The 24,006-nt window shown below is 43.0% G+C and overlaps 3 protein-coding genes across 8 annotated transcripts in view; 2 read left to right on the forward strand and 1 right to left on the reverse strand.

Annotated features, from left to right (window-relative positions):
* The first annotated feature begins 4,944 nt into the window (after positions 1-4,944).
* Positions 4,945-12,453, forward strand: LOC105903694 (homocysteine-responsive endoplasmic reticulum-resident ubiquitin-like domain member 2 protein). The gene is made up of 9 exons (XM_012831473.3): positions 4,945-5,084; positions 5,596-5,776; positions 7,022-7,099; positions 7,731-7,853; positions 8,885-9,015; positions 9,376-9,495; positions 10,749-11,009; positions 11,282-11,390; positions 11,635-12,453. The coding sequence occupies exons 2-9, from the start codon at positions 5,639-5,641 to the stop codon at positions 11,803-11,805; spliced, it is 1,131 nt and encodes a 376-aa protein (XP_012686927.1). The 5' UTR covers positions 4,945-5,084; positions 5,596-5,638; the 3' UTR covers positions 11,806-12,453.
* A 583-nt stretch (positions 12,454-13,036) lies between these two features.
* On the forward strand, positions 13,037-20,995 carry LOC116224909 (probable C-mannosyltransferase DPY19L1). Its single transcript, XM_042710704.1, has 22 exons — positions 13,037-13,488; positions 13,761-13,785; positions 14,112-14,199; positions 14,312-14,449; positions 14,580-14,700; positions 14,951-15,044; positions 15,260-15,317; positions 15,597-15,688; positions 15,814-15,913; positions 16,055-16,132; positions 16,417-16,500; positions 16,740-16,799; positions 16,909-16,986; positions 17,316-17,417; positions 17,810-17,881; positions 17,960-18,033; positions 18,356-18,380; positions 18,544-18,663; positions 18,911-19,085; positions 19,584-19,683; positions 20,012-20,137; positions 20,390-20,995. The coding sequence occupies exons 1-22, from the start codon at positions 13,302-13,304 to the stop codon at positions 20,553-20,555; spliced, it is 2,163 nt and encodes a 720-aa protein (XP_042566638.1). The 5' UTR covers positions 13,037-13,301; the 3' UTR covers positions 20,556-20,995.
* LOC105903637 (sodium bicarbonate cotransporter 3-like) overlaps positions 20,776-24,006 on the reverse strand; it is a 65,415-nt gene continuing 62,184 nt past the window's right edge. For all 6 annotated transcript variants that reach the window (XM_031585647.1, XM_031585645.1, XM_031585651.1 and 3 more), the window contains one exon: positions 20,776-23,023. In XM_031585647.1, the coding sequence (XP_031441507.1) occupies positions 22,942-23,023 (82 nt within the window). In that variant the 3' untranslated portion in view covers positions 20,776-22,941. The remainder of the gene's footprint in view (positions 23,024-24,006) is intronic.

A 24,006-nucleotide genomic window follows, 5' to 3' on the forward strand; every position in this document is an offset into this window, starting at 1 on the left:
TAAAGTAAAACGAAAACCCATCCTGAACATGTAACCTGGCTTCTTAGTGGCTTATGCTTGGAGAAATTGTTGACCTCATAAATGAGGTCAAAGGAGGGAAATGTAAGATACATTTGAATTATCAAATTTATCTAATCATATCACATTTAACCAAATGTATCAATGAAGTATAATCACAATAAAAGGGCAGTCTGCCAACAAGTCAGAAAAACAGCAAGTAACATCTGCAGGGGAAATGTAAAGAGTCAGACAGGAGAAAGCAAGTTAAAACAAAGGCCCGGAAGAGGAGAGAAGCATATAAATCTTAGGTGGTCAAGGCTGGGGCACAGACAAAAATGTCCAGACATACATGTCAGCAGATTAAAAGCAGAAGTTAATCATGTGTTATAACAAAGTGCCGAGTGGAAGACAGTGTATGTGGGAGGTGCAGGGGGCCAGAAGCGACATCACAGAATTAGGCCTTAAAAGTGCGAGCATCTTCTGTTTAGACTTTAGAATGCATTCTCCGGCTTGCTTGACTGTACTTGACTGTCTATTGAGCAAGTTGTTTTGTGTCGTTACCTACCAGTAAAACTCAACCTTGTTACAACAAATTGCTTCGTATGGTGGTTCCTCTCCGAAACAACACGCAGAGTATTTTTCCTAACAGTGGACGCGCTCCCCATTGCGCTGAGTAGCATGAGAGTTACACACAACAAAGATGTGGGCCTGTCCCCTTACGAAGTGGTGTTTGGCCGGTTCTTCAGCTTCCCAGGCTCAATTGACCTGCGCAAAGCCGACGTGCACCTCACCTCAGACGCATTGATGAACTACTGCATCAAGCTCTCAGAGACCCTCCAGCTGACGTCCAACCAAGTCAAAGAGGCCTGGGTTGAGCCGCCAGAGGGAGGACACTCTTTGGTGCCTGGACAGTGGGTCATGATTCACAAACCACAAAGAATTCCGCTAGAGGCCAAATACGAAGGGCCGTATCAGATACTGTTAGTTACTCCATCTGCCATTAGGGTTGCTAACAAGACAAAATGGATCCATGCTAGCCATTGTAAATTAGTTGACGCGCCAACTGACTGAGATTGACATTCATTGGACTGGCAGAAAACCTCTTTCACGTCTGTTTTACAGAATAGGTGAGCAGAGGGAGGTCAGAGTGCGGGAAGACTTTAATTTCTTATTTTTTATTTTTACGGAGGGATTAGCGACAAAAGGAAGATTAGGGAATTAAAGTGCAGGTTTCTCCTCTGTCCTCTCGAACCAGTCCAGGTGAGATGTTGGTATAGGTTTTTGGTGGTACAACTTCTTAGATTAGAATGACACTTGCTTAGTGCTATAATAATGGTTACTTTAATCAAGACAAATGTTTAGTTGCTTAGCATTAAAGCATGCCATAACTGTGCTAGATTAACATAACTGTGCTAGATTAACATAACTGTGTTAGATTAACACTGCCTCCCCCCCCCCAACTGATACTGCTCTTGTTCTTTAAATCCTATGTACCCCGTGGCTGGAAACCTGGAGATCGTCATCACGACCGAGATCCTGAGATAGCTTGGCTATCTGCACCATCTGAACTGTGTTGCCATCTTCTGAACTTTCCCGACCACAAACTGTTACCCTCTCCATCAGCCGTCCCAGGAGAAGACTCTTGAAACGACTGTCCCAAAATGAAATGCCATGTGTTGTATGCCCTGTTGATATGTTATTTGTGTATAAAAGGAAATTGTGACATTGACAGCCATCATGAGGTTCACAGAGATAACACCTTCTTGCAGGCTGCGCACGGTTTGGCCAAAGCTAAAGGAGTGCAAGCTTGCTGGGTTTGTGGGTTAATGCAAACCTCCTCACAGGTACCACCTTACATTGCTGTCCCCTTCACAATCCCTGAATACACTGCCGCCTATGGAACACCCTCCATAGATGCCCCCTTTTACACGGTGCCCATGGACATAGGTCCCCCCACTAAGGTTAGATTGAGCTACGCCCCCGTAGGAATTATTTGTTGGGTTAACTCCGGCAACGGACAGGTTATGGGTAATAGTACATGTACCTACACTACTGACGTAGGTAACCCTGGTATTCAGATCGAGCAAGATGGTGTCACGATTGAAGTCCCCCTCCCTACGAGGGTGGCCGCAGACCATCGTATAAAAGACACTGACACCATGCTTGCAGTAAATGGATCCATGTTTGTGTGTGGGTCCACTGCTTACTCTTACCTCCCTGTCTCCTGGTCGGGTTCCTGCTATATGGCCTACGTGGTCCCTGCTCTAGGAATTGAAGATGAAAAGCATATCAAAGGTGATGCCACTGGTCAGAGCAGATCCAAGCGTGATCTGTTTGGTAATAATTCCCCCATTGCTACCCCAACTCAAAGATTTTTCGCTGCTATCATCCCTGGGTATGGTGCCACTGTGGCCCTCGATGAGATTAGAATCCTAGTTAACACTCTGGACGCAATCGCTAACGATTCCGCCAGTGGACTCAGCGACCTTAGTCATGAATTGTATGGACTCAGGACAATGGTTTTCCAGCATCAATACCTCCTTGACTTTTTAGCAGTCCGCTTGGGAGGGTATTGTTTTTTCATTAAGCAACACTTGCACCAACGTTGTTGTACTTATGTCCCTGATCTGTCCGCTAACGTCACTGGCTATGTTAAAGATATTCATACTAACGTTGCGAGGTTGACTGTTGAGACCAGCCCCTGGTCCTTGGGAAAGGGATTGAGTGATCTGGGTGGGTCTCTGTTTTCCAAGATCATCCAGATGGCTCTACCCGTACTCATCCCTATCGTCCTGATCTATATCGCCATCAGAGTGTCCCTCTCTGTGCTCCATGCCTGTACTTCCCCCACTCCCAAGTTGGCTGCCCTGAAGGCCATACCGGAGAATGGAACTCCCCATCCCCCGACCCATCTCCCCAGAATTGTTTAGATTAGGATAGTCCTGCTTTATGCTTCCTTTTACTTTACCTTCCCCTCCCCTCTTCCCCCAACTTTCAGTAGGGTTTCCCCCGAGTGACCCAAGAACCTACACTGGATTTCCCAGTGTATGACAAAGTATCCTTGTTTTATTATTTCCTGTCCTGTATTTTCCAATTCCTCACCCCCCTTCCCTGTTTTGTATTTTCTTTCCATATAATCATACAAAAAATGTCAGAGCCATGGAAAATGTTTATTGTTTAGATTTTTTAGTTTTTCCAGAAATACACTGTTGTTGTTGATGTTTTAAACTTTGTTTAAGAATGATCAAAAGGGAGGAATGTTAGATTCCAGTGATATTTCTTATGTTCCTAAAAACTTGTACATGGCCCTCTCGTCCTGTTGATGTGTGGAGGCCCACATTCTTGGTTGTGTTAGAGTGGATGGAGGCCATATGCCGATCCACCCGGAGACAGCGCCGCTGTGGAATGTATATGTTGTGAACCATCCTAGGCCTGGCTGAAGGACATTGATGGACTGTCATGGCCATGCCTGTGTACGAGTGTACGTGTCAGAAGAATTGTTATACATTCGTGTTCGTTTACGTAATACCCATAGTTAAATTACGTGGTGCCCAACGCTCCACGTTCAGATTCCAGCTCGCGACGAGAGAGACGGACCTTTCATCTTCCGAAGACCCCGACCCGCGGCGACTCTCAGAGCTCTGTTCCACTTAGACTTAGAATACTTAGACTCAGAAAGTACTTAGTGATATTTCTTGTCTGCTACAATAAATATCTTGGCTCAGATCCGAACCGCTCCAGCTTCATTGATTGCAACAACCCACTACATCACCCTTTAGAATTAAGTATATTAGACTAAACGAGGAAGAAATCTCACAAGACTAAATTCATGATTTTCTCCAATGGTAGAAATAATGTCCCCCCCACCCATAGGATATGCACCCGTTCTGGGACTAATATTGAGCAAGTTCCTTGCTATAAATACCTAGGTATCTGGCTAGATGATAGGCTGTCATTTAAATCACATGTTCTTGACCTAGCTAAGAAGGTTAAAATTAAACTGGGTGCTCTTTATAGAATAAGATCTTGTTTTACTTTTGAAAACCGAATGGAAATTTTGTCAGTTCTTGACTATGGTGACATTGTTTACATGTATGCTGCACCCTCTACCTTAAAACTCCTGGACTCTGTTTACCATAGTGCTATTCGCATTGTTACAGGAGACGCTTTCAGGACCCACCACTGTAACGTATACAAGAATGTTGGTTGGTCCCCTCTAGCAGACAGGAGGGAAAAACACTGTATTTTATTTGTTTATAAAGCCTTAGTGGGAAAACTGCCTAATTATCTCATGTCACTTTTAAAATTATAATCCATCTGTCATAATACACGGTCACAGAGCCTCATCTCCCTTGAAATCCCCCTTACAAAAACTAATATAGGTAAAATAGCTTTTAAGTTCTTTGCTTCCCATAAATGGAACACTGTTCAAGTGGAGTTGAATTTAACCAAGTATTTGTCTGTCAACCAATTTAAGAGCCTTTTAGATAATAAGGATGTGCCTCAATGCTGTTGTTTTAAATGATTCTCTGATTTTTTTTTTTTACTTTATGTTATTTTTTTTATACTTAATTTCTGAGTTGTTTAATGTGTTTTTTTATTTATTTTGTCTGTTTTGTTTTCTTATGGTTTGTTTATTTATTGTTCTTCTGTACTATGTAGCCTCAATCAGGGCATTGCTGCAAAAGAGCCCTGTGCTCAGTCAATTCTCCCTGAATAAACAATGATGATGATGATAGTATACACATACACTTCTTAACTGGTTAAATGCAGTAGTCACACACAGTCTTTGACATTATTTCCAGTGGTTCAAATAAACTACCTGATATGAACTGGCCGAAGCTAACCCTCTGAATCCTGACCACCTGATCAGATCAGACAGTAAAAGGTCAGATCAGGCAAAAAACAAAAATCCTTGATGTAAAATCTTTGGATCAGCTGTTTGTCTCGTTAAACTCGTGTCGTCATTTCCGGTTATTAAAGATCTCGCCCTGGACACAAGTCAGCCGACTTATTTGCTTTTGGGTTTCAGCAAATGAAAATAAACAAGGCTTCTGAGAAATTACCGCACGGAACTCACCCAGGTAAGTGTCACATATGTATCTCTTTACGAGCACTCATAGGGGAGAGAGATACATTCTCAACCTAAATTCGGTGATGGTAGATAGTTATCCTAGCTAGCTTGTTAGCTAGATTCTAACCTGATTACATCTAACGTTGGCTAGGCAGCTAGCTATGTATATGACAGCTGGTTTGTGTGGATTGTACTATGGCTGTCTTTGCCTATCGCAAACCTTCATGTTTAGATTTTACCTGTCAACTAACTTTGGTTTAACAACACTCCTATTTATGAAGATTTCAGCTTACTGCAGCTTCCTCCCGGAATGTAAACATTAACGTTTGGTTAGCGAATTTACCTTGTCTGTTTGTAGACAATCAAATAGAGCCTCTCTTTGAGTCAAATCGCTGTATTCTAATGTTAGCAAGCGTAGATGGACGACTCAGCCACAGTCCGTGGTTTAATTATTAAACTGTATCTGATAGTTAATTACATAACTGGACCTTCTGTTTCTACCGTTCCTTTAACCTCCACAGAATCACTGTAAAAGGTTTCCCCCTCTGCCCAATGTTGTGAGCTATGGATATGGACATCCCTGTCACCCTCGTCATTAAGGCGCCTAATCAGAAGTATGATGACCAGACCATAAATTGCTTCTTGAACTGGACGGTGGAGAAACTTAAAACCCACCTCTCACACGTTTATCCCAGTAAGCCGGTAAGAAATCTTCCAAAGATGTCCAAGCCCCTATTTCTTTAGTGCATAAAATATCATCCTACTAATAATAAATGTCCGACTGACATTCACAGTATTACATACTGTATGTTCAGTTGCAATTCACCTGTCTTCTTTTGACCCCACTAACATAACGTCCATCTGAAGTTTGCTTCAGTATTTGAAATTTGGTGCTCATTTAATGTAATGACGCATTATCCTTCTCTTAATCATGGGTGTGGGATACGCTGTTGCTCTAGTTGTTATGTAATTGTGTTCACTGCTGCTTGTCCTGGTTGGAATCTGTCCTATTCTGCTGAATGAGTAAAGCTGTGGGTATAATCTTATGAATTAGTGCCTTTGAAAAATAAGACCAGAGTTCACTGGTTTAATTTTGTTTGGTGTTCAGAAGTTAGGAGTTATTACGTTCTTGGCTTAGTGAAATAAAAAAAAAGGTTCCATTTGGGACATTTGACTGTTTGCTCTTAGTAATAGGTTGGCCTATATTTGGATATTTGGCCTATTATTCAGTTTCTGAATTTAGTATAGAGTTTGACACAGTTTGGACGTGGGAAAGAAATGAACTTCATTAGACAAGCATCAGAATTGAATCAATTAAGCTTTCCAAGAACTGTACATAGATGACCAAGTTACCTAGGCAACCAACCGTGTTTGCATTCAGGGGCAACGTGGAGGAGATACATTAGAGAGTAGAGTCTGTGTGAGTCCTTTCTTTGTTCTGGAGTAATCCACGGTAGCAATGCATTTCCCACCACCACAAACGTTATGTAGTAACAACTGTGTTCCATTTAGTCTGTGTGATGCATAACACCATGGTCAAGCATGCCGCCTACTTTGAAGTGGAGGTATTAAGGGTCTGCCGATTATTTTGTTCTGGGTCAACCACTCTGCCAGCCTTACTGGCTTTCAGCAGGACTCACAATTAAAAATTAATAGAAACGAAATGGTGACATCACTCATTTTGGAGTTGTTTTGTTAGGGAGTAGACTTTGCAATTGCAGTTGTTTCTGTGTTTTCGTTGGTAGCAATCTGCAGTTAGTAAATTATGCGCCACATCTTTGCCCTACAAAGGAAAGGCCTTAATCCCCCACAAGTCCCTTCCATCCAATTACACGTCATTACATAGACGGGCCCTGAATGGTCACCCTGATGGCCATGGTCTCAAAGTGTCATGTCGTGTCATGTTACGGTATGTGTGTCAGTCAGTTAGCCTCATGCTCTTTGCAGAGTTCCAAGGACCAGAGGTTAGTGTATGCGGGGAAGCTGCTCACGGATCACCTACAACTCAAGGATGTGTTAAGAAAGGTATGCACCAAGCATTTCCTTGACCTCAGATTCATTTGTATGCTGTTACCTCACGTTGAGGCTTAAGTTGACTTAAGGTTACACAATAGCTTTTTCAACCCCAACACACACATACACACACAAGCCAACAAACCACAGCAATTTCTTTCTCTAAAGCAGTATTAAGGAGTAAAAGGCTTGCTAGCTCATGTCTTTTGCCGATATAGTTGTCAATCCCGTGCTGTTAAAGCTTTTTTGCGTTTCCTCAGAGTGGTCCGTCTCAGACCACCACACTGCATAGTGCACAGCCTAGGTGGCTAGTTGGAATGTCTGTCCTCCACATGACTATATACCATGAACATTTATTTGAAAATCATACTAGTGCTAGTTGCCTGTAAAAATATGTTTCAAAAAGTACACAGATTGTTGCATACTGTCTCTTTAAGTACACTGAAAGGTTGGCAGAAGGAAAGTAAAAAGTTGGACTGCCTTTTCTGTTTTTTATTTTATATTTTCTGTCTCTTTATGCCTAGTACATTTTTTTACTGCAGCCTTGTAATGGCTTCCTCAGCTGGCTGTGGCATTGTCCCTGTTTTTCTGAATGCGATTGTATTTTTGTGGTTCATATGTGGTCCTACTCTGCTCTCCACAGCATGATGAGTATCACATGTTTCACCTGGTGTGCGCCTCACGAACCCCACCAGGGTCCCCTCAGCCACGCAGACGAAGCAGTAAGGGCTCCAAGTCCCACACAAGCTCAGCCACTCCCTCAGCCGTAAGTACTTACACACTCCGCAACATGGCTCATGCTTGTTTGTAAGGCAGGAGGTGTCATTTGGGCCAGAGACTCAGGCATACATTACAATATACATGGAAGAAAGTCAGCTTGGTGCTTACAGGCAGGCACGTTTATTCAGTGTTGTGCTTAGTACATGATGTACAGACACATCGTGTTAGAAAAATGGATAGTGTCCTGATATCTTCCACTTCCCAAGAACCAAAAAACTGCACCAGTCACTTCTAAGGTTTGGGGACCGCCCCTTCCTTTATGGCAGTGGCTGACGTCTCTGAGTGTGTTCTTGTCAGTTCAGAAAAGTATAACATTTGCAGGAATTTTCAAAGCTTTCCTAAATATTGACACAGCACACTCACACGTACAACTGCATGTCCCAGACAAATCATAGAAACAGCTGATTTCTTCTTCTTCTGCAAATACTGATTACTTGTTCTGCTCTATCTTAAGACGGCAAGCACATAATAGATAAATGACAAAGCACCGTGCTGAGACCCATGCGTTCTTACGTCTGGCATCAAGTTGTTTTAAACGTGGGGTGATTAGCATGGCGTGGCATCTGGAGCATTGCACACCAATCTGTTGTTTCAGATGTAGGGTGTTCAGCAGAGCAGAAAACCTCAAAGGAGATTGGTGCTTTTGTGACATTGTGGGCTGGTATGGGAGGGAATTCAATCTGGTTCCTGTCGCTTCTTGGTTACATTCAATACCGTAATTCCCTAAAACACTTGAGATTTCAAAGAGAAGACCAAATTCCAAAGTTGTCTCCAAACTATGTACTCACAAAGTGCCAAAGTTATGTCCCCGGAAGATGAAACCCAATAGATTACCAATCTCAATCTATATTACATGAGGTTTTGAAGGTGAAAAAAAGATAACGCTGCACATTACACACACACACACACACACACACACACACACACACACACACACACACAGCCTGCCTTGGATTTGTGTGTGACCACACTCACATACACAGACACCGGCTGAAGATCTTTTCTCCTGTTGGTCAGAGTACAGAGAGTCCTGGTGACGCAGCGTCTCCTTCAGAGGGCCAGTCACATGTTGGAGGACAGCACACAGCTGAGCAGAGCCAGCAAGGTCACTTTATCAACACTACAGCGCACCCCGCCTTTGCACAGGGGTGAGTTCTGTGTGGGTATTTTGTGTTTATGTGTGTGGGTGTGTTTGTTTGTTCTGTGTGTTTGATGTGTTTCAGGTCCTCTGTTTTATGCTAATGCTTCTCTTTTCTGTATTGCATCTCTCTCCTCTCTCTCTCTCTCTCTGTTTCTCTCTCTTTCCTTCTCTCTCTCTCCCTCTCTCTCTCTCTGTATGTAGCTGTGTCCTGGGTTCCCATGGCCTTTGATGCAAATGATTGTTTTTCTGCATAGTGTTCCCTTTGTTTATTCGCGTGTGCAGCCATGTTTTTTTTTTACCGGCGTTCCGTGTTTATCTTCCTGGTGCGCTTCTGGAGTCCTGATGTGATCTCTTCCCCCCTGTCTAGTTACCCGTGGCCTCAGTTTCCCCCGGCGCCCGGCGCTCCCTCCGGAACAGCCCTTCCCATCAGCCCCATGAGCCTGATGTGGTGGCAGCAGGTCTACGCCTGGCAGCTCTACATGCACTAGTGAGTGAGTCACTGCCTTCCTCAGCCTGTGTGCAGGCAGGCGCTCAAGCTTTTCTCAGAGCCTATTAAGGATGCACTCCGCACATTCTTAAACAAACACACTCCCTTTTGCTCTGTGATGGGAGTGGAAATAATCGCTGAACATGAAAGATTCTGCATCAATGCAGGAAAATTCAATAATAATTTTTTTTTAAACAATGTAAGCCAGCATAATGTATTTAAACCACTCATTCAAGCCCATTTCACTGTGATATGCAGTTGTTATGATGAAAGAAAGTTCATTTATAGATAACACTGGCAATACTAGCTTGTGATGTTAGCCAAGTACAGTTTATGAAAACAAATCATTCCACCGCGACGACCACCATAGAAATGTTCACTTAAAGATACTGGCAATACATACTACATGTACACAATCCATTGGGTCGTGCAAGCCAGGTACCGTAACATGCTAGTTTACACTAACACTAAAGTTAACACATTTTACTATGATTGTGAGGTCAGCACATCCATTTGTTAACACATAGCTTTGATATAGCTCTACTACTTAGCTTAGTGCTGGTAACCTACTTGCTACCACTTCCTGCAGAGGCATATTAGCCAAATGCAATTCAGGGCTTGTATTTACCACAGATAGACCTACATATGAATTTCTTTTCATACTACCTGTATGGTGTGGATAATCCTATTTGAGCCAGCTGTTTTTAATGTTATATTTTTTCATAGGACAGTTACTGAATTCTGTAGGCCTGATCTAAATGTTTGTAGGCTACAAAATATTTATCGTTTAGACATAGGCCTACAGTCTCTTTCTCTCTCTCTCTCTCTCTCTCTCTCTCTCGCTCACTCACTCTCTCATTCTCACTCTCACACATACACACACACACACACACACACACATTTCCTGTCTCTAGAGAACATTTTTAACCTTGTAAAAAGAAAAAAAAATGTATAACCTCTTCATGACTGGCCTGCCAGTTTACCAGCAGGTTTCAGTTCTACAGAAAACTTTTCCCATATGAAGAAATCTTTACTTGCTATTATGCATCTTTGGTGCTGAGAACTGCCGTAAAACCGAGAACCAAATTTGTTCTCCAAAGAACCTTACATCATATAAGCAGAACATTTTAAAATTATTTTGTGCGTAGCTGTGAAATAGTTGTAGTCATAATTGTAGTTATAAGACATACAACAACATACATCTTATTTACTTACCCAATGTCTGTGTCTTCTCTTCTCGCTCATCCTGTCAGTCAAGCCTCAATGGCTGCGTATTATCAGACAGCAAGCCCCATTCCCCCTACCGGCGAATCAGAGTTGCCCAGAGAGCAGCGGCAGGCTGCCCCTGCCGACCTTGCAGGTGGGGAGGGGCAGGATGAGGACGAACAGAACCACGATTGGCTGGATTGGGTGTACACGGGGTCACGGGCAGTCGCCCTGCTCAGCATTGTCTACTTCTACTCCTCCTTCAGCCGATTCGTCATGGTCATGGGAGGCATGCTGATGTTCTACCTGTAAGTGCATACCAGTGGAGTCAGTTTTTCTATTTCAGAGCATCCAGTTGTCACACTTTTGGCACCAGTGTGTTGTTGTCACTGCCACCAGCTCTATTTATGGTGCTGATGATTTGTTGACAGTAAAGGAGCTGTCCAGGGTGCTGCCATTCCCTCCTCCTCTGAAACATGAATTAATTAAAATGTCTTGGTCATGATGCTCACATTGGGGTCTCACGTCTAACTTTGAGTTTGTTTCTTCATCGTCTTGGTCATCAATCGTCTCCCAAAAGTCATCAAGCTGGCTGGCTCCCTTTCAACCTAGAGAATGAGCTGCAGAACCTGGTAGACGGGGGCAACCAGGACGAACTGGACGGAGATCTGAATGACCTCCAGGATCTGGTACTCCATTTGTTTTCTGTCTCCCTCCTTCTCTCTCTCTCATGCACACATTCACATGCCTTTTTGAGTGTAGATTCATAGTGTCTTCACTAAGCTTTTGAATAATTTTTTTCTTAAATCAGTGCTGTCCATATGAGCATCAGATTTGAGAGATATTTGAGACGTGTTAAATATTGTTTGAGCAAGTGAGTATTTTTTTTGTGAAACACCTTCTTCCCCTCCCCTCTGTGTTCGCTGTACACAGGAGCGCGTCATGGACGACGGCCTAGGAGATGAGGATGGGGACAGCGGAGAGGAAGGCAGCGAAGGACCCCCGGGAGAAGACCAAAGTGGCTTTTTCTCCTCCGCCTGGTCTTTCATCACCACCTTCTTCACCTCCCTCGTCCCCGAGGGCCTGCCCAACGCAGCCCACTGAACCATGGGAGTTGTAGTTCAACTCGACATGATGCCACTTTCGGGCCCATCCACTGTGATAAGGAGCAACATGTGACTTTGTTGGCTCTTGTGGGCTCACTGTTGACTTTGTTGGAGGACAGGCGTGTAGCAGCTTAAAAAAGACAATGGAGTGTATAAACTGTGGGGCCCATTTCAGATTGTAGATCCTATGCACATCCCCTCAACTGTGAATAGAACATTTGAGCAGGTCCAGTTAAGCAGAGAGGAGGAGAGCGAGTGGTGAGAGAAACGATAAAGTGTCTTATTTCAAACGGCAGTCTTAAATTACAAGTGACAAGAGAGAAACTCTCACTCATTCTCTTTGTGGTAAGTGATTTGAGAGAAACTGATTATCTGTGTTAAGTGGTTTTGTATATCATGGCAGTCAGCCTCCAATCTGAGCAATTGAACAACTGTGTGTGTTAGCCTATGGCTGCATTGTTGCATTGTCATTTTTAATGTTTAAAAAAATGTTTTAAGACTATTTTCGGTAAAAAAGAAGCTTTGGAACTAAAGGCTCTTATGTACCCCCTAATTTGTGTGGTCATTGTGTGATCGGCTCCCTTATAATTGCTTGTGTGTTAAAGCGCGTTACATAAAGGGTGGTCCTGAAAACCAAGTAAAATCACTTCTTTGCCTGTCTTCTTTTTTGGCTAGTGTTATTGTTCTGAAATCAAACTCAGATTTCACACACATTCACACAAAATTCTAAATCATCAACATTATAAGATAAATGAGTACTACATGATATAGAAACATGTTAAAAGAGAAATTGTTTTTTATTGAATATTTATCCACTCTGAACTGTAGGGCAAGAGTTCAAAATAGTTCTTTCTGTGTGGAGTTTGTATGTTCTCCCCGTGTTCACAAGGGGTTTCCTCCACTAAGGACCCCAACAGAAAAAACATGCAAAATAACAGAACACATGTCCATCCCTGACCAAAGATGGACAGTTCACTTCACTTGGTCCCCGGGCGCTACAAGCTGCCCACTGCTCCTGGGGGGTCCTGGAGGAAGGACGGTCCAGGATGGTAAAAAGCAGAAAATAAATTCACCGCGCGACCTCAGGCCTACCTGCGTGTGTGTGTGTGTATCCTGTGTCGCCTCCATGCACGTGTGTCTTCCAGTGTGTCGTGTGTGCCATTAAAAACCTGACAAAGGTCTTAATTATAATATAATAAAAAAATGAATTGGGGTTTAAATTTGATGTACAAGAATATTTTATAACACAGCTGATTAAAAAATATATATTTATGGAGTGTGATATCCTTGCCTCCATCTGTGGTCTTAACGGCTGAGGTTGCTATGGTTACCAACAAGCATTTTTCATACCTAATGCTGTTTGGCCTTAGCTGAAGCTAGGCTAATTTAACTGAGGTTTGCTTTTGCTTCTCGGCATTACTTCCTCTCTAGCATCAAGGAGTTTGTAGGTACAAATCACGTCCATCCTTAGGAGCTGTAGGAAAGTGTTACGATATGGGGGTAAAGTTGCGACAGACAGACAATAGTGGCGGTGAAGGATCCTGTCCAAGGGTTAACAAATTGTCAATGCCCTCAAAATTTTGCCTAAATATTTTTTTAAACGACACGTCTTCATTCCTGCAAGAGAATCTAGGTATTTCGCTTCGTGCCTTTCTGAACCTGGGACTTACTTTGCTAATTGGTAAGTTTGAATGACAATAGGTAACACTAGCTAGCTATCTAGGTAGATAGTCAGCAACTTAACCTATAGATAGTTATGGATCGCTAAAACGTCACTACAACTTGTATTAGCATGAATGAGTTGTGATGTATGGATTTGGCTATTGATAAAACAACCACACAAACAAACAATCAATATAATGTGAGTAGGTTTAAATAGCTAACCTTGATATTTGCTTTCATGCAAAGGATAAGCTTGTGACTTGAGCATTTCTTTCCCTTGTTTTGTCACAGCACTGTTAGCTGGTATTGCACACTGGTAAGTGAAGCCTGTTTCTCTCAGTAGGCTATACTAAATAAACATCGTTTCCTTGAGGGTTTGTTTATATATATATATAATATTTAATATATAATCAACTCAGTAAGTATGAAAAGGCTAACTGGCTGTATTTAATATATATATTAAATACAGCCAGTTAGCCTTTTCATACTTACTGAGTTGATTACATTCTCATTATAAATAATTCCCTTACAACGACAGTGTTAGAGTGTGCCAAGGTGTCATCCTGAGTCGGTGAAGTGCTTTCTCTTTTGTGCTTGACCCAGTTACCCAATCTATAATTGATTCACTCTTGCTCTTTTCAGGCGTTATCTTGATGGTCTGTTTGAGAATGACAGACATTTCTCACACCTGTCTACCCTGGAGAAGGAAATGGCTTTTCGAACAGAAATGGTAAAAAGTTGGCTGTGATATTTCCATTCATACAAAATAATTTAAGTGACGTGTTTTTCTTTCATAATTCAGTTGCATGCTCTCGATGTATCGATTCTCACTTGTGTTGCAGGGTTTCTATTATTCTTACTACAAGAATTACATCGAGGCACCCTCCATTACCTCTGGGTTGCGTTTTTTTGTAAATGATAATCTATCAGAGTCTCCAGAAGTCATCAACGCCCTGAAGAGGTTTAATCTCTACCCTGAGGTATGAAACTAGTTATAAACACATGTTCAATTGTATGTTCTCCAGGTGTAATTTGAAATAAATTAATTGTTTCCTTTCACTAAACATTATTCATCCTATATTTGATATGGCTGATTGTTTATGTTGGTAGATAGTCATTGGCAACCTACACAGAACATACACGGGTTTCATGGAATTTTTTGGGCTGGCCAGCAAGACCTGCTATGACATCCACAGAGTCAGGGATATAACTCCAGTGGAAGGCTGTGAAGGTATATGTGGGCGACAGAAGCTGTTTGTTTCAGTGAACACCTTCAATGATCTGTCATAGTAACAGTGTACTGTGTTTTGACATGTGTTGCATACGGCCCACCCAGTGTTGGGTAGGGTTACAAGTTCGAAGTACAAAAGCTTTTCATTTTTACTAAACAGGGAACTAGTCAGTATTTACCAGTCAGTATAACATTACAGATACAGATTTTCAGAGGCAATCACTGCATGCTTTGTGTTATATGTCTACAGGCCTTGGAGACCCAGCTTATTTCTATGTCACCTGTGTGTTTGTGCTTAATGGCCTTATGATGAGTCTTCTGTTCCTGTATGGGACGTATCTAAGGCAAGTAATAAATACAAAGGTGTTGAGGATAAAAAAAAAAAGACTATAGTCATAGTTACACAGTATTTGTGAATGGCAAATGGCTTGACGCTTTTAGTACTAAGAGGCTAGTATAAAGGCTGGTAATGAATGCTTGTATTTTCATGTTCTTTGTCAGTGCTTGATGACCTATTGTGATAGCCTACTTACTTGCTTTCTTTCTTATCTGTTTCCAGTTGCTCTCGTTTTGGAGGTCTCATCACAGTTCTTTGTTTCTTCTTTAACCACGCTGAAGTGAGTAAAAAAGGAGCGGGGGTGAAATCATGTTTGATTTCCTCCTGTTTAAAAACCTGTAGATGCACAGTAGATGTAGGGGTGATTGAGACGGGATACGGACACATACACAGTCTTGCACACAAACACACACACACATATACACAGCTTCTCCTGGTGCTTGAGTGTTTGTCCCTCTGTGTGTGTGTGTGTGTGTGTGTGTGTGTGTGTGTGTGTGTGTGTGTGTGTGTGTGTGTGTGTGTGTGTGTGTGTGTGTGTGTGTGTGTGTGTATGTCACAGAGCACTCGGGTCATGTGGACGCCTCCTCTGCGCGAGAGCTTCTCCTACCCTTTCTTTGTCATGCAGATGCTCATACTGACCTACATCATCAGGTATAGACAGCACACAGCAGCAGAACCACTGCCTCTTGTAGCCACTTCAGAGTCTCAGCCTGCTGGAGCTGACGGCTTTAAATACCCCCCCTCCCTTTTCCGCTATCCACACTCGTGTTCTCTAGGAACCAGAACCCCGGACGAAAGGTTCTGGCGGCCCTCTGTGCCTGCAACATTCTGTTCATGCTCCCGTGGCCGACATCACAGTGCATTCTCCTAACTCAGGCAAGACCTTATTGAGTGTTATTGAGCACCAGAACTTGGGATGGTATCTGCATATTCATATGCCATTCATTACATTTCCAGGACTTTTTTTTTTTTTATCACTTAGAGAGTTTGAGGCCTTTTCTCTTGTCCTCCTCACAGGTTGCCTGCCTCTATGCTTGTTTTGTCATGGGCTACATCACCCCTTCACTGCTGAAATCACTGCTCTCCGTCCACATGGTGGGTGATTTTGCTCTGCGAGTTTGCGTCCAACAGGACAAAGGGAGACAATTTTGTGTGGGGGGGGGGGACGCAACAAAACTTTCTAGAATAGTTCTCTGTGTTGTCGACAAAGGGAATGTCTTATTCTATGTCCTTTTCTACATAACTCTCTTTCTTAAGCTCTGTAGTCATCTCATCAGTCTGTGTCCTTCATTGTGTCTCTTAGGCAGCCTCAACAGTCTGTCATTCAGTATGTCCCCTAGGCAGACTCATCAGTCTGTGTCCTTCATTATGTCCCCTAGGTGGCCTCTTCAGTGTGCTTTGTCCTGCTGTTTGGAAACACATCCCCGTCATCCCTGTATGCCTCAGCACTCCTAGCATGCTGGGTGAGTGACCTCAGGACCCTTCTGATATCTCAATGGTGCAGTCCTCATTTGCAGCTTTTCATTTATTTATTATTTAGTCTATTATTATATTGTAAAGAAGAATCTTTTTTTACTTGTAGCACTGATTTTGTTTGGCAGGAAAAGGGCTTTACAAATGAAATTCATTGTTAGAATTGTGTCATTAATTTGTGATGATCTGTTCTCACATTAAAGGGAATATTTTGGTTTTTTCGTTTCAGACGATTGTCAACTTCAGAGACATCTTATTTAAGGATTACCCGCATGGAGGCCAAAGAGCCGTAAGAGATACTATAAGGGACACTTATAAATGAATAAACCATCTCTTTTGTTTAACTTGAACTGGAGCAGTAGCTATTAACCACTGTCTCTCGCTCTTGGGCCCTGAAGTTGCTGCAGATATTTCTCTGTATTGTCCTGACTGTCCTTCTCAAGTGGACTTTGTCTGCCATCCTTGGTACCAGTGAGGTAAGTGCTTTATTTCATGACCCCTGAGTAATATTTACAAGTAGCCCCATGAATGAAAATTTTCAAATTTATGTCATTCAAAAGAAGGTTGTGATATCTGTGTAAATGGACTTATTTAGGTGAAGTGTTTCTAATAGGGGAGTGAATTACACAACTTATGAAAAGTTGTGTAACTGTACCTAGTGAGTTTTAAAAATAATGAAACAACGGTTTTGTTTAGTTTTTTTTGTCCGCTAGCTCTCTAAACCAGCAAGGTGAAACTTGAGAGTGTGGCTCATTGCAACAGTAGTGTATAGGCAATGCACTGTGTTTCAATCCTCTCCCCCAAGGTTCATATTAGCGATGTGATCAGGTCCAAGTTCAGCTCCAGTAAGGACTTTCTCTCAATGATGTACTCTTGCGTGGAGGAATATGACTACATGGAGATAGAGGTTAGATTCCATGAGTCAACATGATTTACCAAGGTTTTGTTGTGCTGAAGTGGGCATGATTTGTGATTACATAATACCAAGGCAGGTGAGTCTAGTTTGCTATGACTGTACATAAGGATGTTACCTAAGGATTATCTAAGGATGTCTTTTTTTCTAATGTCTGTATGACATTCTTCAAAATAGTTTTGTGTGGCACTGTACATGGCCTTGTAGGATAAAATGTGCTTTATAAACAAACTTACTGAAATCCACTTCATACACTTGTCTAGTCTTGCCTTGAAAGCATCCTTTCGATTACATGTCAAACATTTGCCACCGTGTTATGAGACGGCAGCTGTGTTCAAAGTTGTCTACTTCCCCGCCTCATATATTCTCCCACTTTGAACATTCAGGCCGTCGTGGGGTACATCAAGACACTTCTCCTTCCTCTGAACCTGATCATCGTGAGCATGATTGGGATTAAGGTGAGAGACAGTGACCCACTCCACCCATATTGCACCTGTATGTGTGGAACTGGTTTGTGACTGACTGCTCTCCCACAGGCTTCTCATAAGGTGATGAACTATCTGCAGCAGCCTCAAGTCGAGGGAGAGAAGGCAGGTGGTGACGCTGAACAGTAAGTAAGAGTTTCACTAGGATGTTCTGTAGTGTGTTTCTATTTGTTCGCTCATGAAATATGTCTTGGAAGTTGTCTTACTAACAGTAGTAGCAAGGTTGTGTCACACACAATCTTCAAACAGATGAAGATGTGCAACAGTTTTGTACAAGTATAGAACAATGAAATGCTTTCAAAGTTTAGTAGATGTTCACTGGAACATATCGGCATCAGCAGTGCTGTTGAGGTTAACTGGCCAGTTCTGGGGCTGATGTTTACAGGTGAGATGTCTTTACCCGCATCTTGCTTATTTACTTTGTTGTTCCTGCTCTTCTACCTGTAGGGTTCCGGATTTGAGTAATGGGGAGGTGAGAGCTCTCCTGAGTGACCTTTGTTACCTCTTTTAAATAATAATGCCGGCCTTTACCACTGCTTTCATGAAGCCACATTGAAATAATATTGTGCCGTGTGAGTTTGGTTTGTGTCATGCAGGTGAAGTAATATTGTGCTGTGTTACTGTGTGGCGTGCAGGTGATGTTTAATGGTCTGCAGCTCCTGGCGTTAGCTGTGCTGGCTTTCATGGTGATGAAGCTCAAACTGTTCCTGGCCCCACAGATGTGCATCATGGCGTCACTCCTCAGCTCACGTCCGGTGAGAGACACACACACACACACACTCACAGGTGCATCATGACCTCACTCCTCTGCTCATGATTGGTGAGAGACACACTCACACTCACGACCTCACTCCTCTGCTCATGACCAGTAAGGGCAGGTAGGCGTGCAGACACACACACACACACACACACACTCTTATTCTCTCAGGACCCATACTGCTGTACATGACATAAACACCCAGTGTTTTCAGCGTTCCATGCTTCTCTCTCTGCTCCCCTCAGCTCTTCAGCTGGCTGGGAGACTGCAACAAGCACAACATGGTCACCTTCGGGGTGATGTCCCTCATGGCCATGCAGGGCATGGCCAACATCCAGAAGCAGAGGGAGATGGGGGGGGACTTCAGGAGTCTGGCGCAGGAGGAGATGCTGCAGTGGATCAACACCAATACCCCAACAGGTGCGTGTGTGTGACTCCATAGCAGCTCAGATCAAAGTCATGACAGAGCAGAAGTATGGTCATCATCACCATAGGTCAGTTGTTCTCAATCCTGCTCCTGCCCCTCGATGTTCGTCTTGCTGACCCATCAGTGGTACTGGTCCTCTGCTGGCTGAGCAAACCAGGTTATGCTGATCAAGAACATTTGAATGGATCTGATTTCAATCAGGTGTGCTCAGAACATGTATAGGTTGGGCTGGTTTCCAGAAACAGGATTGAAAACCCCTACTTGAGGTGAAATGTTGAAAATGAATAGGTGTTGGAAAATCTACCTAAAAAAAAAACACTTTCTGTAACTGCATCTTTTCATCCATGTACTTCAGAGGGTGTGGTGATAGTATAACTGAATACAACAACAGAATATCACTTGATGTGTTTGGGGTGCTGGGGAACCAGTCTGCTAAAACAAGGTGAGCATTGTTGAGGTTGAAGCTCGTCATGTCCTCTCTGTATCCTCAGATGCGGTGTTTGGCGGCACTGCCCCAACCATGGCGAGTGTGTTGCTGTCCACCAGGAGGCCAATCGTTAACCACCCCCACGATGAGGACCCAGGCCAGAGGTGCCGTATACAGTAGCTATCCCCTCCCCTAGAGGACAGCAGTGTCCGACATGTGTCTCTTTACCTTGTTGTGGGATGTTTCACAGAAACTGCAGATTGCAGACCTAAATGTAGCCCAGATCAAAATGAAGGGTAGCACTGGGCTTGCTAGGTAGTTCTGAAATGCTACTTTTGTTGTGTATGCGATACATGATTAGGGTGATTAGGGTCCCCAGATACTACACACAGTGTGTGTGTGTGTGTGTGCGACGAGGTAAATGCAACAATTACAGCCTTTGTGTGTGTACTAGTGAATTTCAGTGGCTTATCCACATTGATAATCCTGCAGGGAGCGGACCAAGATGGTGTACAGCATGTACAGCCGTAAACCGGTCATGGAGGCCGTGAAGAGGCTGCAGGATCTGAGGGTCGACTACTTCATCCTGGAGAACACCTGGTGCTACCCGCGAGCCAGGTAACATCAGATGACTGCCACTGTCTGGTTCATGCCATGTTTCTCTCTCTCTCTCTCTCTCTCTGTCACACACACTACAAATGTGTTGTAATGAGACATTGGGAGATGAGAAAAATGAGAGATACATGAAAAAGAGTCTCATCTTTTTATCTGCCTCCTGACCATTTCATTTATTTTAATACTGCTACCTTGTGTGCGGATATCTCTGTGTGTGTGTGTGTGTGTGTGTGTGTGTGTGTGTGCGGAACACAGGGTGGGCTGCAGTTTGCCAGAGATCTGGGACGCTGAGGACAAAGAGAACAGGGGCAAGATTCCACTCTGCGTCTTGCTGCTGTCTGCCAACTCCCATCCTCACTTCAAAACCGCGTTTGAAAACAAAGCCTACAAAGTGCTCCAAGTCCCCAAACCAACCAGATAATTACAGTCATTAATTAGAGTCTAATGTAGGAGCCCTTAGACTCTAATGTGTACTAATGCAATGTCAACTTACATAAGGAAAATAACCTTCTCTCTTGAACTCACATAAACAAATTGAATCTCTCTCTGTGACTCTGACTCCTGTACTATTTCACCAACACACAGTTTTGGTTTAAACGATTTTAAATCTTTTTTTTTTCCCCCTCAGTAATAAAGTAACATTACACATATAGTTATTTTATTGCTTTTCATAAACAGTTTTACAAAAAAAATATTTTTACTATATATTTCGAACAAATATACTGGTGGGAGACTTTCACTCCCGCCTGGCTGTGTGCTTGACTGACTGCAGTCGTGAGGTTGTCATACGTGGTCTTCAGAAACACCCTAGCATTTCCATGGAGACCTATTATGACACTTGAAGTCCACTGCAATAAGAAACAGATACTTAGATGATACAGATTACACAACAGGATATACTTCCACACTCAGTATAGTGACTGTGATACATAGAGGAACACCATCTCAAAAATTACACGTCGAACAGCAGAAAGATTTCAAAAAACACATTCTTCAAAATGACCAGTGTGACCATCAAGTCTTGGGACACCAAATATAATTATAAAATAACCCCATGTTTGCGAGAAACTGAAGAACATGAAAAGAGGAACATGACTTAGCAAAATATTTGAAAACAGATGCCATGTTTGATGAGTGGTATTGAATTTCGTGTTCATGTGATGCACATTCACTAATGCTCGTTTGGAGTGACCGTAACCTCTTAGTTGTGTCTCGCACACGAATATGTTTATACTGTAAAACACAGTAGAAAAAGTACAGCATATATTATACATATGCCCATTTTATTATAGTTTATCTTGACCAGAAATGTCATAAATTGAGTGCATGTCTTTATAAAGACGTTACTCTGTGGACTGGTTGACCGATGCAATGTGAAATATCTTCCTCAAGCATGCTCTCTCTCTCGCTCTCTTTAAATTCTATAGTTACTTCCTCTTTCATTTCAGCACACAGCTTCATTCATTTCACAAATATGTATATATACCAACCAGTACCAACAGGCCCGCTTCCACAAGGCACAGCAACCGACAGATATATTAGCCTTCTCATCGTCCACTAGTCCACTCTAGTAGATCTAGCAGACTAGTAAGATAGACACAGTGAAACAGGATGTGGACTTGGGGCGACTGATGTAGCCACAGGGACAAACAGCAACAGTGCGTGGAATAACACTGACACACATACAATCATGTTTAAATGTACACAGCGTACGCTGAGATGGTGATGGGATCACAACGGGTTTGGTTTACAGGGTAATCCACCGAAGAACTTTGGGTTTTCTAAGTGTAGGACTCACGTTAAGATTACATGTTACATTTGATGTTACGACCGACAAGCACGCACAAGACTACTGGAGAGAAGGAGGAGAGGTGCGAAGCTCTGCGCTCGTGTTTTCACAGCGAGCACTGGCAGAGCGTTTGCTCGGGAAAAAAGAAAACATTTAAATCAAATCCATTCAGAACAATTCTATTGCTTTACGTGACAAACTTCTGTAAACATTCAATGACATTATTTCTCTTTAAATATATAAATATGAATGACATTCACTTTATAAAGATGCCACGTTTTCCCCCTCTTACAGACATTGACTATAATGGGTTTACGGGTAGGGATCACACACACCACGAAAGGTCAATAGCAGCACACAGAACTGGTCACCAATTCATCTTTCAGTAGTTTAGTGAAAGAAAATACTACAGGGGAAAGCTCTGGTCTTGTCCACTTATGAGAGACTGTTTCATTTTTTTTAAACGTGAAAAGTTGTCTAGCATATTTTTTACCAACTGCAATTGCACCAATCTTTTACAAACCAGAGACTGGAGAGAGAGAAAAAAACACTTTCTCTTATACCTTCCCGTGTATTGAATGATAATGTGACCAATTTTGTTCTTTGACGCAGAATTGTTACTCCTGCTAATAATGTTATTATAAAATATATAATTAGATGTTTATTTTCCCAAAGGTAAACTCAAGCATCTGTGGAAGCCAACTGCCATGGCTCCTGTGGTTTTGGCATCATGGGGGGTGTGTGTGTGTGTGTGTGTGTGTGTGTGTGTGTGTGTGTGTGTTTGTGTGTGGTGCTAACTTGGTGCCTGTGTCCTTGTCGGATGCTCCATGGCGCCCAGTCTTTGCTGTAGTTGGGCAGCGAGAGGGCACTACCTCTGCCCAGTGTGGCTCTGCAGCAGTGGCCCATGATACGAGGGAGGGTGAGTGGGTGGGTGGGGGGGGGTATAGGTTGGAGGCTCAGGCTTCATGGGAAGAGGAACAGGTGGGGGGTACAGGGGGCGGGGGTGGTCTTGTTCCCCTCACAGAATGGTCTCCGTATTGACCTGTTGACCCCCCTGCTCAGGCTCCACGTTCATCCTAACACAAGCCACCTTCTCTTGGCTGGGGGAGGCAGAGAGAGACAAAGAGAGGGGAGGGGGTGTTACAACACTGGCTGAGCAGGTGTGTGTGTGTGTGTGTGAGAGAGACAGAAGCATGGTGATTAACGTGTGCAAGAGCTGTGAGCTGTTAGGGTCAGTTGGAATCAGATGCTGTGATGTAACAGACAAGGTTGCGGCAAATTTGTGAAACTGCCCATTAGTAGCAGCAAACGAACCCTTTCTGATCTCTCCAACAGTGCGATGCTTCTACATACTGATCATGTCCTCAACTGTTGAACTTATGAGTACTTATCCTGAGTATTTAGGCACAATAATCGCCAGTAGATTGACTATTCACAGCTATTTCCAGAGTGAGATTGAGTTATGCAGTAACCCCCTGTATGTCCTCTCTTCTCTGTGTGGGGCTGATAGAGACATCACACACATCACACCTGGCAACTCTGATCTCAGCCGGTGGCTCACACTCCACCCTCAGTGTTCATGACACGTCCACAGGGTTTAAAGAGATGGAGTTAAGTGTGTGTGTGTGGGTGTGTGTGTGTGTGTGTGTGAAAGGGGCAGGGTGTATGTGAAAAATGCATGAACATGTACAGTGTGTGTGTTTGTGTGCTTGTTTGTATGCTTGTGTGTGTGTGTGTGTGTGTGTGTGTGTGTGTGTGTGTGTGTGTGGTTGCATGTATGTGTGCGTGTATGTGTGTGTAAATAAGAGAGTCTATCCTTAACTCACACTTAAATGTGTGAGTATGACATTGTGATTGTGTGTGTGTGTGTGTGTGTGTGTGTGTGTGTGTGTGTGTGTGTGTGTGTGTGTCTGTGTCTGTGTCTGTGTGTGTGCGTGTGTGTGTGTGTGTGTGTGTGTGTGTGTGTGTGTGTGAAAGGGGCAGGGTATATGTGAAAAATGCATGAACATGTACAGTGTGTGTGCTTGTGTGCTTGTTTGTATGCTTGTGTGTGTGTGTGTGTGTGTGTGTGTGTGTGTGTGTG

The sequence above is a fragment of the Clupea harengus genome, chromosome 19, assembly GCF_900700415.2.
Source record: "Clupea harengus chromosome 19, Ch_v2.0.2, whole genome shotgun sequence".
Taxonomy (NCBI): domain Eukaryota; kingdom Metazoa; phylum Chordata; class Actinopteri; order Clupeiformes; family Clupeidae; genus Clupea; species Clupea harengus.